Raw genomic sequence first — 14375 nt, 5'->3', positions numbered from 1 at the left:
ACCATGCCTGAATAGCAGTCAGTCAGGGATTAGAGAGGAAGAAGAGGAGGCATTGGAGGGAAGCTTGAAGGAGGTGCTGCGTGTTGTCCACAAAGGTAGATATTGGAGAGCCACGGTGAGAGGATAGAGCCCTAAGGGACACCTTATGTGGAAAGTGTGGTGGAGGAGAGAAAAGGGCCCAGTTGAACCTGGGAAAGTCGGTCATATAGGTCAACCAGTCCAGTGCCAGGTCCGTGATGCCAAGGGTATCAACAAGCCGATTTATAAGGGTGGCATAATTGACTGTGTCAAAGGCAGAGGAAAGATCGAGAAGGATGAGAACGGAAGGAGAGTTGTAATCGAGATTTGAGAGTAAGTCTTCACAGGTGTTCTGGAGAGCAGTTTCCGTGCCTTTGGCTGCATTGAAGCAAGACTGGTGGTCCAGCAGCAGAGGAGGCAGGAAGGCGACTCGGGTGCACGAGAAGGCAGTCCAGAACAGTGAAGAGAGTCCTGTGCTGGAGTAGATTCCCTGTGCTGGCTCAATCCCTTGCAGTATCCTTCCTCCCAGTCGGAAGACTCTCACCAGGGTCTTAACCAACACAGGGATTCATGAGGCAACAAACTCCCTTTATGCTTCACACACCTAATCCTGCATTTGCCACAACTCGTATATATGCAGAGCACCCTCACCATCCCCATTTTGGGTTGCAAACAGAAACTACACAGGAGTGATGAGGCTCAAGTCCTCACATAGCAGCAAGCCAGGGAAGTGTAACTGTCAGCAGGATTTGCCAGTCCAGGGAGCCCCTTTGGATTCAACAACTGATCTGGTGGAGGAAGCTCGCCCATAGCCTCTAGGTAGAGTACAGACTGGCTAGGTGCGCAAAGCCCATCCGGCCCGCTAGATAATTCCTAAAGGTGCTAGGGCTAGAGTGCTTCGGCCCACTGTCTGATGTTCTTCCGATGTGGTGCAGGGCGCTCCGGGATGGTATCGCCCCCAGTCAGGGACGTCATTTAGGGGTCGCCAGAGGTTACAAGAGCGACCGCTGCCGATTGGCCAGCGACATCTGTCAATCTCTTGCGACCCCTGGCAAGAGGAGGGGGCGTGGCCACAGCTACCTTCATGCTGTGCTGCGTGCTGGTCCTCCATTTTGCACGTGGCTTCTCTGAAGACATGCTCGGCGCTGCTGAGCCCCTGTCCTCCTGTGTCCAAGCAAGGCCAACTTCACAGTGCTCACAGTGAGTAAACAGTCTGAGTCGGTCGGTGGCTGTGGGCAGTGGCTGTGTGTGAGTGTGAGTCTGACTGAGGTGAGGTTGGGGGATCGGCGGCGGGTGTGTGTGTGCGTGTGGGTTGCCCACACATATAACGGAGCCGCCCAGCGTCATTAATAAAGGCAACATGCATGCAGGAGAAGAGCCGCGCTGAAGCTGATTCACTGCTATCCTGGCTATAATAACTTGTCTCAGGTCCATGTGAGAGTGTAAGAAACGGGGATGGGCAGTGCTCTGGGGTTTGGCTGCGGTTTTGCAGCTTTATTTCGTTAAAAAGGAACGTGGAAATCATGGCGCAGAGGTAAAATTGCTAATTTCCAAAATATGTCCTTTTAGACCCATAAATATGTGTTGCCAACGTGGTAAAATAGTGCTAAAGGTTCATGCCAGGTCGGCAACCACGTCCCCTTACGTTCATGCAGCTCAGTGGGTTATGCACCTGCTGCTGAGATCTGTGTTCTACATGCACATCACAGATTCAGATTATGGCGAAGAAGACTTATTGTTGCTTTCTTTCACAGGCAACACATTCTGTGGAATTAAATTAGGGGATAGTGGCAGTTGATATTCCCAGTGCTAGGAAATGACAGAAGGTGGTGCAGCCCGTGCTGTGCAAGCAAGCAAGCAAGCATTGACAAAGACAATAGGTGTGGCTTTATCAGATGCCACTTCCCCCTATATCCAGGGGCTACACTTTACCAGTATTTTCAGCATACGCTAGATGAAACGCCAGACGCCCGTATATTACCATCCAATGCCAAGTAAAGAGTCTATGCCTATGCACAGCCAACCCTGCCCAGGTCAGGACCCACAGCGGTCTCGGGAGGATAGCTCAGGGGTAACGTGCTCGCCTAGGAAGCAAGACGACACGGAGCACCACAGGTTCAATCCCCGGGTCCGTGCTTAGAACCCTCTGAGTATTAAGCACATTATAAATATCATATCATTAAAAACAATTGCACGTTAATGACAAAGGGAATGCTGCCAAACTGTCTTTAGATTACAGGACCTGAGAACACAGGCTTTTAATTTGTAGAGAGATATCACATCTCAAAAAGACTCTAAGTATATCCAAGTAGGCCCTGATGTATGGGCATCATATGCCAGGGGCAACCCCTTTCTCTAGATCCACCAACTCCACGTTTATTATTCTCTACGGGGCGTTTCTAACAAGCTTAGGTAGAACAAGTGGTCACTTCTCAACACATAATGACAAAGGGAGGGGTGACTTCAATGATGACTGGAGGATGTGGGCGATGTTCCACAGGATTAAAGTCTGCACTGGAAATCTGTGACCTCAGAGCTGTTTTTTCTAAAACCTAGTTATGAACTACACTTCCCAGAATGCACTCTGCACTAACTTTATAGATGTCCTCATGGAAACACATGGCCAAACTGAATTCGCCATAAAAGCGGACTCACAGGATTATAAATGCCATAATGTACTGTGTCTCACTAATGCAGAAAACCCATAAGACTACATGCCATGTTGTATTCTGCCTCACGATGTGCAGGAACAGCAACAGAACTATATACCAGAACACTGTACTGTGTGATTTAGGACTTCATGGACCATAATGCACTTGTATCTAAGGGTCAGAATGAACCACTTACAATGTTTTTTCCAGTTCTTTCGTCCTCTCAGCCCTGCTTCTAAACCCACCCTCCCAAACGCACATTGGGTGAGGGTTGGGGTGAGTGTGTGGGCTTTGGAGCAAGACAGGAGGAGGTAGCCGTTAACGGACCGCCCCTTACTGGCTTCCTGCTCTTACCATATAAAGGTGTTTATGGATGGAAATATATCAAATCATGAGTAGGAAAAAAAACCCGAAAAAAACGAAGCTGTCCCTTCTTCTGGGCCTAATGACTGGCCCTATAGAATGGCAATGTGCTGTCTCCATAAAAGGCAGAGAAATCAGCAAAAACCTAACATAGACTTGACTTCATTCATACTGCAGGCGCAAGCAGGGTCTGTGTAGGTGCAGCTTGCTTTGCACACAGGCCAGGCCGTCAGGAAAGGTGCTATGGAGGATAAGGCATACAGGCTTCGCACTCCTGCTATGCTCAGCAGATGATTCCGCCTGCACCGAGACATTTGCTCATGCAGGTTTTATTTTGTGATCATGTTCCCTGCGTGCCTACATAGGTGAAGGATGCATGGAGGAAATATTAGTACTTTGGAAAGTTGGCTTTAAATTGTGTATCCAAGTAAAATCGTTTTACATAAATTGTTGCCTTTTGGTCCAAAGCTCCGTTATCTCACTTCAACTGAACCTTAATGTCTGCTGGCTGCTACTTTTAATATTTATGCTATTTAATGTAGACCATAAAGTCTGGTTACCAACTCCCTGCACTCTGTTTTTTAGTTGGGTAAAGCACGGAAACCACCCCTTAACCTACACCCCAATATTATTCACTATGCTACACCACTTCATCTATGATATTATAGGTTATTTATAACAAGCTTAATACTCAGAGGTTTCTAAGCGCGGATCGGGGATCGAAAACGTGTTACTCCGTGTCATCTTGCTTCCAAGGCCAGCATGTTGTCCCTAAGCTATTCTCCCGATGAGCTATCTGGGTGGTTTAGCTTGTGTTTATTGTTTTGTAGGGTTCACTTTCCTTCTTGTAGCCCGCATATTTTTTGTTTGTCTTCAATGTTCAATATGAGTCACTAAGTCCCTTAGGGGGCGGATTCAATTTTGAGTTGTACCCCATGTCCAGGGCCACTGATGATGGGCAGTAGGTGTCCAGTGCAGGGGTGGTAAATGTCTTTCACTTGCAACAATAAGGAGGCGGAATGAAAGGGGGGTTCTGCGCTAGAACATTAGGTCCTGAAAGTTCTGGCCGTGTTGGGGATTAATAATTTTATATATTAGGCTTAAATGTGCAATCAACTAAACCTGGAGCTTTGACAGATAAACAGGGTGCTTTACAGAGGCAGCACGTTTGTGCAAACACAGTTAACAAACGGGTGTGATCTGCACTCAGATGTCATTCTGAGGTGGAAGAGGAAAAACCGATCCAGAGAGACGGAGGGAGAACCATGGAGCAAGCGTCTCCCGAGAGGAAGAGTAGTGCCCTCACCTACCCCACCCCCGCCTTGTGAGCATAAAGCACTAATCTGTAGGATTAAGGGCCGGCTCTCCGCACAGGTGACCGAAGGGCCACCGTTTATATTTCCAGCCCAAGGCTGGCGGTGGCGCAAGCTTTACCAAACTGCCCCCCCAGCCCCCCAAGCCGATGGCCTTCACCCAACGGGTTACACAAGAGAAAATGAAGGGCTCTTGTACAGCTCAATCTGTGGCTGGAACCGTTTCTAGGCACTTCGAGGGTTAGCGAAGTGCGGTTTTCCGGGCAGATATGGTCTGGCCTACGGGTTGTATTTATGTATTGAAGTTTCGTAAAGCTCAACAAGCAGAGAAAACTGGCAGAAAGCACAGATGGGGGGGGGTAGGCAGCAGGGAGAGAGGGGAGGCAAAGACACTGTGCTCGGGGCTGCAGTGGTCCCCCCCTGACCTACCACACTGTACACTTGTACAGATAGTTTACACAAAAAGTTTGCAAAAACGCTGCGGTTCTTAGTGAACGATTTAAAAGTTGATGTTGAGAGGCAGTCGCCGTCGCCCTTTTGGGGCTCCTTTATGATGCCACTTCCTGTGATGACACACAGGGCTTGGTCAAATGACATCACTTCCGCTACCCCTGGCATTTTGGTGAAATGACGTCCCTGCCCCCAGTGGATTATTTGGATAAACCCTGCACTTGCTCATAATCCTTATTGGTATAGAGGGACGTTTCAGGCTTCTGCGGTGCTCCTCTGCATGTGCCGTGCCCACCGCTGCCAATAGAATTCACAAGCTGCCCTTTGACCTCCTTAACAGCAGCTCTGTGGCAGGCCTGCAGGCACCGCTCCAACCTCTAGCTACAAAGAGGCCATCATACTCGCTAAAAAAGACACGTATAACAAAAGGATTGTTCAAGCGGAATCTAACACAAAAGATTTGTTCAAGATTCTTAAAGAATTAGAATCCCCTATTGCCCCCATTGATAAATGCATCACAGATGCACTATGGTGCAGCAACATTCAGAAAGCACTATTAGATAAAATAGCCCGATTACAAACTAAAATTAATGCAAAAAGAGACCTGTTTCTATCTCACCCTGAGTACAAACAATTCCCCAACAAATTACCTACCTCTGAGCCAACGTGAAAACCTTTTAGTTTCTCACCTCTCTCAATTTGGGAAGTAGAAAACATCATTAGGAAACTCATACCATCTAACTGCCAAGGTGACGCCTGCCCTGCTCCGATTATCAAAGCAGCAGCACACAACCTGGCACCATTTATCACCAACTTTATCGATGCCTCCTTCAAAACAGGAGTAGTGCCAGATAACTTAAAAGATGCGTGGGTCATCCCACTAATAAAAAAAACTCTTGACCCAGCCAACCCTGCCAATTACAGGCCGATAACAACTGTACCCTTCTTATTAAAAATACTAGATAGAGCAGCCTACCTGCAAATACAGGCTTATCTTGAAACAATCAATCTCCTGGGACTAAGGCAATCTGGCTAACGACTTAGACACGGCACGAAAACCGCCTTAATAGATCTCACTACCCAGATCCAAATCTTAAAAGACAATGGCAAACTAGCACTCCTCTTACTGCTTGACCTGTCAGCAGCTTTTGATTTGGTCAACCACCAAACATTCTGCCATCATCTGAAATCGGCAGCACACTTCTCTGATGCAGCCACTGCCTGGATCAGCTCCTTCTTAGCGAACAGAACTATGAGGGTCTTCTCGCACACTAACTCATCCGAACCTTCATCGGTACCCTGTGGGGTCCCGCAAGGCTCTTGTGTGTCCCCAACGCTATACAATGTATTTACGAAGCCCCTCTTCGATATCCTTGACTATCTGGGTGTCATGTACACCAACTATGCGGATGACACCCAGATACTCATTCCTATCTCTGGTGACTACGCAACCGACAGCAAAAACCTTAACAAAATCTATGCAATAATACAAGCGTGGATGGCACACCATGGACTTTGTCTCAATGACGAAAAAACTGAGTTGCTCATCCTTGGTACTCATGCCAAACTAAAAAAACTAAACTCTGACTTCAAATCATTCATCATAGATGGTAACCCCATCACGGTGTCAAACAATACTAAAACCCTTGGTATCTACCTGGATGCCACCTTATCCTTTACCAAACAAACGAATGCAGTAGCATCATCAGCCGCGTATACTTGCAAACTTATCACTGCATGTAAGCCGTTTATCTCCACACCCAACTGCATCACACTCGCCAGAACGTTAGTTTTGTCCAAAGTAGACTACTGCAGCGCCCTCTACTTAGACACTAGCCACAAAAATATCCACAAACTACAAGTAATCCAAAACAGTGCCATCAGGGCAGCCCTCAACATCCCCAAGAAATCACATGTTTCTGAGACCAGACGTAATCTGCACTGGCTCCCTATAGAGCACAGAATATCCCTCAAAACCCTTGCCCTAACGCACAAAGCTAGGGCTAACCTTGCACCTACCTACATCTCTAACCAACTCACTCCACACACATCTTCAAGACCTCATAGAACAGTGCAAGCAAACACTATGTCCATACCAAGATTCAAACTCCAGAACTCGGGAGGGACTAGCTTCCCGGTACAAGCTTCTAAGTTATGGAACACACTCCCTGCTCTCCTCATGTCAGAACCATCCTGCAACCTATTCAAACGCAACACCAAGCGTTGGCTTCATGACTTGGACACAACGACAGTATAACACCCTAGAGCCCAGATTCACTGCCTACCCATTGTACATATTGTAATTAATATATCAGCATATTATATAATATACTACTACTTGCTCCTTCACTACCCAATATATGTAAACTATATGTAAAATGCATATATGGATGTATGTACCTGCAGCCCATATTAACTATCTGTAACAGCAACCATTGTAATGTATGCCGATTATATGCAACTGTAACTTGTACTAAAAACTATGCGCCCGTATGCCCCTGGGCCTGGCCGCACTTTATAAATAAACTAAATACATGCAAAAAATACAAATACATCACCCATCAAGCACTATGCTCCATGTGCATCCAGATACTGCAGGATCTGTGTTGGGTAGTCTTCTTAAATTGATGTCTGTACGCAGACCTTTCTCCTAGCTTCTTGAACTTTACGGCTGTGGAGCCCGTGCAGAAGTGTGGCCTCCCTGTGCTGCAGTGTCATGTGTTCCCAGCCTGGCATCACAATCCCCCTCGCTCCAAACCAACAGGTGACCAGGGCGTGCGACCCAGTAGGGCTCAGAGGGGTTCCCAACAGCCTACCCTTTGTCGACCCACAGTCTGGGCAGGTACACGGCACCGCCCACGCACCTCTCGGGACTAGCAGGCACTCACCCCCCTCCTGCAAGCAGTTTGTCCGTCCCAGCAAATCTGCTCAACTTCACTGCTGTGATCGCTGTGTCCAGCCCTGCTTGCATGTATGCCTTGCGCAGCTGCAGGCTCCGTGTCTCAGTCTGCAGGGCTCAGTGAGCACTCTGGTGTCTCTCGGCATACACACCCACCTCAGTCCCGCTCGGAACTGCATTCACAGTACGATGCTGCTTCTCCTGCTGGTGTAATAGATTGGGCCTCATTACAAGTACACCGGTCCGGAGTTAACGCTGGCGGTAAAACAATACCGGCACCGTTTCCACGTCCGCCCAATCATGACCCGCGGCCCCGGAAATAGCACCTCCTCAAACCGCCACCACGGAGTAATGGGTCCCGTAAAGTCCACCTGCACGGAAACCCCTCCGTTACCGGCAAGACGAAACACCGCGAGCATCAAAACTAGCGCGGACATGGAAACACCGCCAGATAAATGGCGTTAAAACCGTGATCACGGTGGCGGTACCGCCGCCACCGCGAACATGACGTTAAACAGTGCCTGCTGAACAGAATCAGGGCACAGGTGCACCAAATCAGCCCAGCTGGACCCAGCAGCACACTGGGAGCCCACAAAAGGGCCACACCCAGCCCAATACAACACAGAACCATGCAGGCAGCAGCTCTAGTAGCACTTGGACCGGGCCTACTCAACCAACAGGCAGCACTGCACATGATGGCAGTAATGGTGCAGAGGAGGAGGGGGAGGAGGCGCAGGCGCCAACCAGCCAACCCTGCACCTATGGCAAAACCCATTGTGCAGCCACCACTACCCCACAGGCAGCCTGCAATACCACGCATCAGGGCCTCACCCTGGAACCTTACCCCAGGACAGATCCACACTATACCGGCTGAACCGCCCAACAATCCTGTACATCACTGCCATGATTGAGGACGACATCAGCAGCCACATAGACACCCCCACTGCCACCCCCCCCCCTCCTGAAGGTTGTGTCTGTGCTGCATTTCCTTGGCACTGGCACCTATCAACACACGGTCGGTGAGCTGCACGGCATATCGCAACCCTGTTTTTCAAAAATCCTGGTACAGGTACTGGATGCCCTTTTGCGCCATGTGTCGGAACACATAGCCCTACCCCGTACCCTCCCCGAGGTCATTGCCACAAAGTTGGCCTTCCATGCCATAGCAGGCATGCCAAATTGCATAGGTGCACTTGGCTGAACCCACATTGAGCTGACAGTACCACGTGCAATTGAGATGGTGTTCCGCAATAGGAAACAGTATCACTTACTGAATGTACAGATGGTATGTGATGCAACGCTACTGATTACACACTGCTGCGCACGTTTCCCAGGCTCAACCCATGACTCAATGGTACTGCGGAATTCCACGTTGCCACGGTACATGGAACGCTATGCCGGGCAAAGCACATGGCTATTGGGTGAGTACAGCTGACAATGCTCTGACCCTGTTGAAGCGTTATGTATGTGTCCAGGCCAATGAGCAATGTGAGTGTGCCGCTGGACCGCACATGCATCACCCCCCCTCCCATCTACCAAATAGACAGCGGATACCAAACATCACAAAGGAAGACATGACAGGTCACCACAGTGTGCCTGTACACACCCTGCCGCAGCCCATCCTGTCACTGTCCCATACACCTTGTGCCACTGCAGACACCCACCCACAAATGGAACACTGCCCTCCCAATGCACGAGATGCCTGTAAATGAGACGTTGTGCATTGACTACTTCAGTACAGTGGAATCACTCTGCCATGTGTGCACATCACTGCACTATGACAAACTCACAATTCAATGTCACCTGCAGGGCACAGTACACATGCACATAAATGTGTAGGCCAATATCCAATTGGGGACATCCACTGTGATGCCCAATGAACACTTCAAACCACTGCATGGCACATATGCATGAATGAACAATGATACAAGATAGCACCACATCAGATTAAGACATGATACCACAAACACTGACATGTCCCCCCCATCTTCATCCCATGTAGGTGATGCTGGATATGCACTCACGCCATGGCTGATGACACCTGTACGGAGACCAAGGAACAGGCATACAATAGGGCACATGTCCGCACACGTGGAATGATTGAGAGGACATTCGGACTGCTGAAGGCCCGTTTCCGCTGTCTGAGCAGATCTGGGGGATCACTGCTGTACAGCCCAGTGAAGACGGGTAAAATCACGCTCGTATGTACCATGCTGCACAATCTGTGCCTGCGCAGGAACATCCCAATGCCCCCAGACGCAGATGAAGAAGATGGGGATGGAGATGGGGATGGGGATGGGATGGCACCACCTCCCCCTGTGGGTGCACTTGATGGCCAAAGAGCACGGGATGAGCTGATTCGCATTTACTTTTGAGACACAGCACATTCACAGCAATGCATAGAGTGATGACAATAAATGATTAGTTGTACTGCAAATGAAATGATAGATGTCCACACATGTATGTTTTGCTTTCAAATGATGATATATTGATGAATTCACAACAGGGAAGGAGGTGAAATGGTTAGGGAAGCTGTTCACCCGAGCCCACCCACCACCCAAACGTACCCACCCCCACCCAGGCCCCAATGTTCAAACACCCAAAACAACCTCCCCCACCACCCAAACGTACCCACCCCTCACACCCTTCAAGTCCACGTGTGTCCTGCAGTGCCCCACACACATATCATCACTTCCGTGTGCGCTTCTGTGCCGTGCATCCTTGCCTGAGAGCCCCGTTAGCCGACTTGAGCGCCTCCTTGGACTGGCAGTAGTGGAGCTTGATGGGGTGGTGGTATTTGATGGCACAGAATCCGGTATGGATGGCATCCGTGCAAGATTTGGCTGTTGCCCAATCAACATGGCCTCAATGAGCCTGGAGGTGTTGTCGTTACCCTCATGCACATGGCGTGCCAGGGTGACTATTGTGCTCGCAAAGCGTCCAATAGACCTTGAGAGGCGACGCACTGACGTGCTATAGCACTCCCTCTGCAGCCTAGATTCTTCAAGCTGCCTCTCCACCAGCTGTGTGAGGATTGCCTGCTGCTCCTCCATCCGCTGCATTCGGGAATTCAGCTCTGCCATGGATGGGGTGGGTGACCTCATGGGACTTCTGAGTGAAGTGGGGCTAAACTCCAGCTGATGGAAGGAACCCAGGTCATCAAATGTGGGCGTCGCCCCCTTTGGCCCAGTATCGGAGTGCTCTACCGGGGCACTGTTGTCACTACAGGCCGCCTCCTCTGCAGTGCAGCTGCCTTCTGTGTTGGTTTGGGTGGGAATGGTGGGTTCCCGTGGCACCTGTCTTGCCTCAGGCAGCGTGGAGACGGTGGGGATGTCGGTGGTGGTGGCCGGCACATCTGTTGCAGTTGGTAGTGGGGGCTGAGATGCCGAACTGCTGGCAGCATCTTCTTGTGTGGGGGCGGTGGCTTGGGCACGTGCCGGTGCTGATTGCCTGGCCTGTTGTGCAGTGTCACTGTCACTGGATACGGCTGTGGGGACACAGAGGACATGCAATTAGTGTTGTGGTGGTGGCTGATGGGTGCATCACATGCATCATACAAGTTGGTCATTGTATGGTGTTTGTTACATGCATTTGATTGCTTGGGGTATGCATTGTTCTGATATTGGGTGCCATACGGATCTTGATGGGTCCTTTGGGCCAGTCATGCACTGCCTGAGGGGGAGTTATTAATGGGTCCTTTGGCACTGTAATGCCATCAACATATTCTTTTATGGCATTCATGTTTGACCACTTACCAGCATCTGCAGGTGGGCTCACTCCTGCCTCAGCCTCCCCGATCCCATGAATGCCCTCAAGGTGGAGGACACTGCTGCAACGCTCCTCCCATGCTTGCAGCCTCAGTGGGGAAGGGGGTCCTCCACCTGTCCCACTGCTGCGTTGGTGGTGTGTGGAGATGAGGTTACGAACCCTCAGCCTGAGGTCGTCCCACCGCTTGTGGCAGTCCTTGACGCTCTTCACTGTCACGCCCACAGCGGTGCACTTACGTGCTGCTTCTGCCCACACTTCCTTCCTCCGCTCCTGTGTGGCACGCCGTTGATCGGCACTGAACAGCATCTCTGCATGCTCCACTATGTGCTCCACGAGCACAGTTAGCTCCGTCTCACTGAAGCGCTGTTTGCGCTGCCTCTGCGCTGGAATCCTGGCAGACATGCTGGTGGTCCCTTTTGCCTTCTCACAGTATGGATTGTGCTTGTGCTGACTCTGGATGGCAATGGATTGTGCTTTATATGATGGCCGCCTCTCTGTTTCCGGTTTTTGGCGATCATGGTATTTCCGGTTCTGTTTCCGTGGCGACGGAGGAGGACACAGGTTTTGGGCTACTTGTGGCAGCGCTATGTCCATTTCCGTGGTTTTTTCCGTGACGGCGGTAACAACGTTTCCGCATCCGTGTGGTGGGCGCGACCGGCAGCACGTAATCGGACGGTCTTTCCGCAACCTTGCGGACACAGAAACTTTATTACCGCCGTCACGGAATCACCGCGATCCGAAGCTGCCACGTTGGCCCATTGTCTTTTTTAAAAGAAAAAAGACGAAAACCTTATGTGATACGCTCTCAGCGATCTTGATTGGAAAAAATGAAAACATGAAAGGTATGAACCAATGTGTTTATCCTTTGTTTTGTATTTATTTACAGTTCAATGCCCTCTACACGTGTTTCACTGTCTTTAATTTCCATGAAGATCCTCAGGAGGGAATAACGGATCATTTGCATTGCTAACATAACATAAAATGCCTCTTTTGGTTCACTTTGTGTCAATTGCAAAGGAAATTATTTTTCCTTCTGTTTATTTTATCTGCTGGTTTTCGTTGATTAAGGAAGCGGTCTTCTTTACCCTCGTATGGATGGCGTGATAACCAGCTAAGTCGCATCCCCATTAGGGACCCTGCACCAGGCAGTTACACTGCCGTAGGCCCGGCAGCGCAGTCTCTCTCCCCAGACGCCCCAGCAGTGCTACCCATCCCGGCCTAGGCCTCCTGTCGCTCCATGCGGCATGGCACATATCTACAGAACCAGGACTCCAATCCACTTCAAACTTTCACTGTGGGCGTACGAGTCCTACTGGCATTGACTCCCACTTTTGCACAGGGTAAAGGTCCCAGTTTACGGATCACATCTCGAAGTTTACAGGCGGTCATTACAGAGGTTTAGGAAGAGGCAGCCCTCTTGTGGCGATCCGGAAGTAGTCATGATCATTAAGACTTTCTGCCAATGATTCTCGGAAGGAACATTTCAACCTCAATCATGTTGTAAATAAACAGCCTGTGGGGGTGACACATGTGGGGGCAATACAATGTTACCTGCAAAAGAAATGTATAGGCCCCAAGCCTTTGCAGATCTTTTATACAGAGCTGAACTGTGGGGCCAGGCCTCCTTCAGCCACTTGGATAATGAAGACAGGAGCTTTTTGAAAAGGTGATTGCTCCATTCAAAAAGTTAACACACAATCCAGTTTTACCTCAAATTAGGTATCTGTCCTCTAGAATATGCCTTCTTTTTTCTGGTTCCAGCTGAATTCAGTAGAATCTCTGAAATTAAATAAATTGCTGTGGTAATTAGTCGATCCCACTTTCGGCACTAGGTGGAATGGTTGGAGCATATTAAACAATACCTCACACTATTAAATGTTTATGAACCCATGCCTTACACGTTGCAGAATTTAGGTAAAGTGTCAGCCAAGACAAATTAATGAACGGTTCATCGCCCATTTTTTGTAAGGTAAGGCAGGATCCACCCTTTGATAGAACTACCATTGATCAATTGTTGGGGGGTATGGGGGGCGGTGAACAATACCTTAAATGGTTAGTTCTCCCAAGTAAGAGGATGTTCTTTCCAAAGTTTAGACTGAACATCTTTCCACTGGCAGTTAATACATCAACATGGTCTTGCAAGACATCAAATGGGTCTTTACACTGTCCCCATTTGGAATAAAGTGAAAAACATGTTATGCTGGAATGCCCTCTGTATCCGAAAGCTAGGGAGAAATGTATCTTTCAATTGATTACTCCAAATTGGGTCTTAAATTCATTCCATGCCCTGGTGTTTTTGTAGAAGGTTCTACTTCTGGCCTATTTTGGGTCGTATGAAACTTTCTGGAATGTGCTTGGCACCTACCTCAGAACGAACTATTTTAATGGTGCAGATTAATTCGTTAAAAAATATATATATTCATGATGTTTTGTTAAATAGTACCTGAATGCAAGTTTTTGTGTTTTAATGGATTGTAGCATACTGGAATTGTATCTTTGTGTGATTTATAATCATATTAGAAATGTTATTTCTGAACAAAAATGAATGAATCGAAGGCCCCTGTGGGTAACATTTGGTTACCTTCTTTACAGGTAGACAGTGGGTTTATCAGACGTGTACAGAATTCGGTTTCTTCCAGAGCACAGATTCAGCCAAGCAGCCTTTCTCTGGTTTCCCTTTGAGGTAAAGTAACTACTATGTAATGAGTAACATCGAACTTCATTTAATACCATATAAATATTTTATCAGAAAAATTACAATTAAAGGTTGTCCTTGTTTACTAACTGCGCATTTGTTAAAGTTAAGAGAAACCAGGATTTCTCCAGCATTGCATCTTTCATAGATTCACATGCTGTGAATATTCCCTGTCGTTCGGCTGGGAATCCTCGGTAACATAGAGCAGTTTAAATTTA

The 14375-nt window shown here is 48.6% G+C and overlaps 1 protein-coding gene across 9 annotated transcripts in view; it reads left to right on the top strand.

Annotated features, from left to right (window-relative positions):
• LOC138491581 (putative serine protease K12H4.7) overlaps nucleotides 1-14375 on the top strand; it is a 1111489-nt gene that overhangs the window by 775224 nt on the left and 321890 nt on the right. For 6 of the 9 annotated variants that reach the window (XM_069618163.1, XM_069618161.1, XM_069618160.1 and 3 more), the window contains one exon: nucleotides 14055-14145. The exons of the other annotated variants lie outside the window; for them this stretch is intronic. In XM_069618163.1, coding sequence (XP_069474264.1) covers nucleotides 14055-14145 — 91 coding nt within the window. The remainder of the gene's footprint in view (nucleotides 1-14054; nucleotides 14146-14375) is intronic. 9 annotated transcript variants of the gene reach the window in all.

Source organism: Ambystoma mexicanum, chromosome 10 (genome assembly GCF_040938575.1).
Source record: "Ambystoma mexicanum isolate Mex_15411 chromosome 10, UKY_AmexF1_1, whole genome shotgun sequence".
Classification (NCBI taxonomy): domain Eukaryota; kingdom Metazoa; phylum Chordata; class Amphibia; order Caudata; family Ambystomatidae; genus Ambystoma; species Ambystoma mexicanum.
The sequence above is the reverse complement of the archived record's forward strand: the minus strand, read 5'-3'. Positions and strand labels throughout refer to the sequence as shown.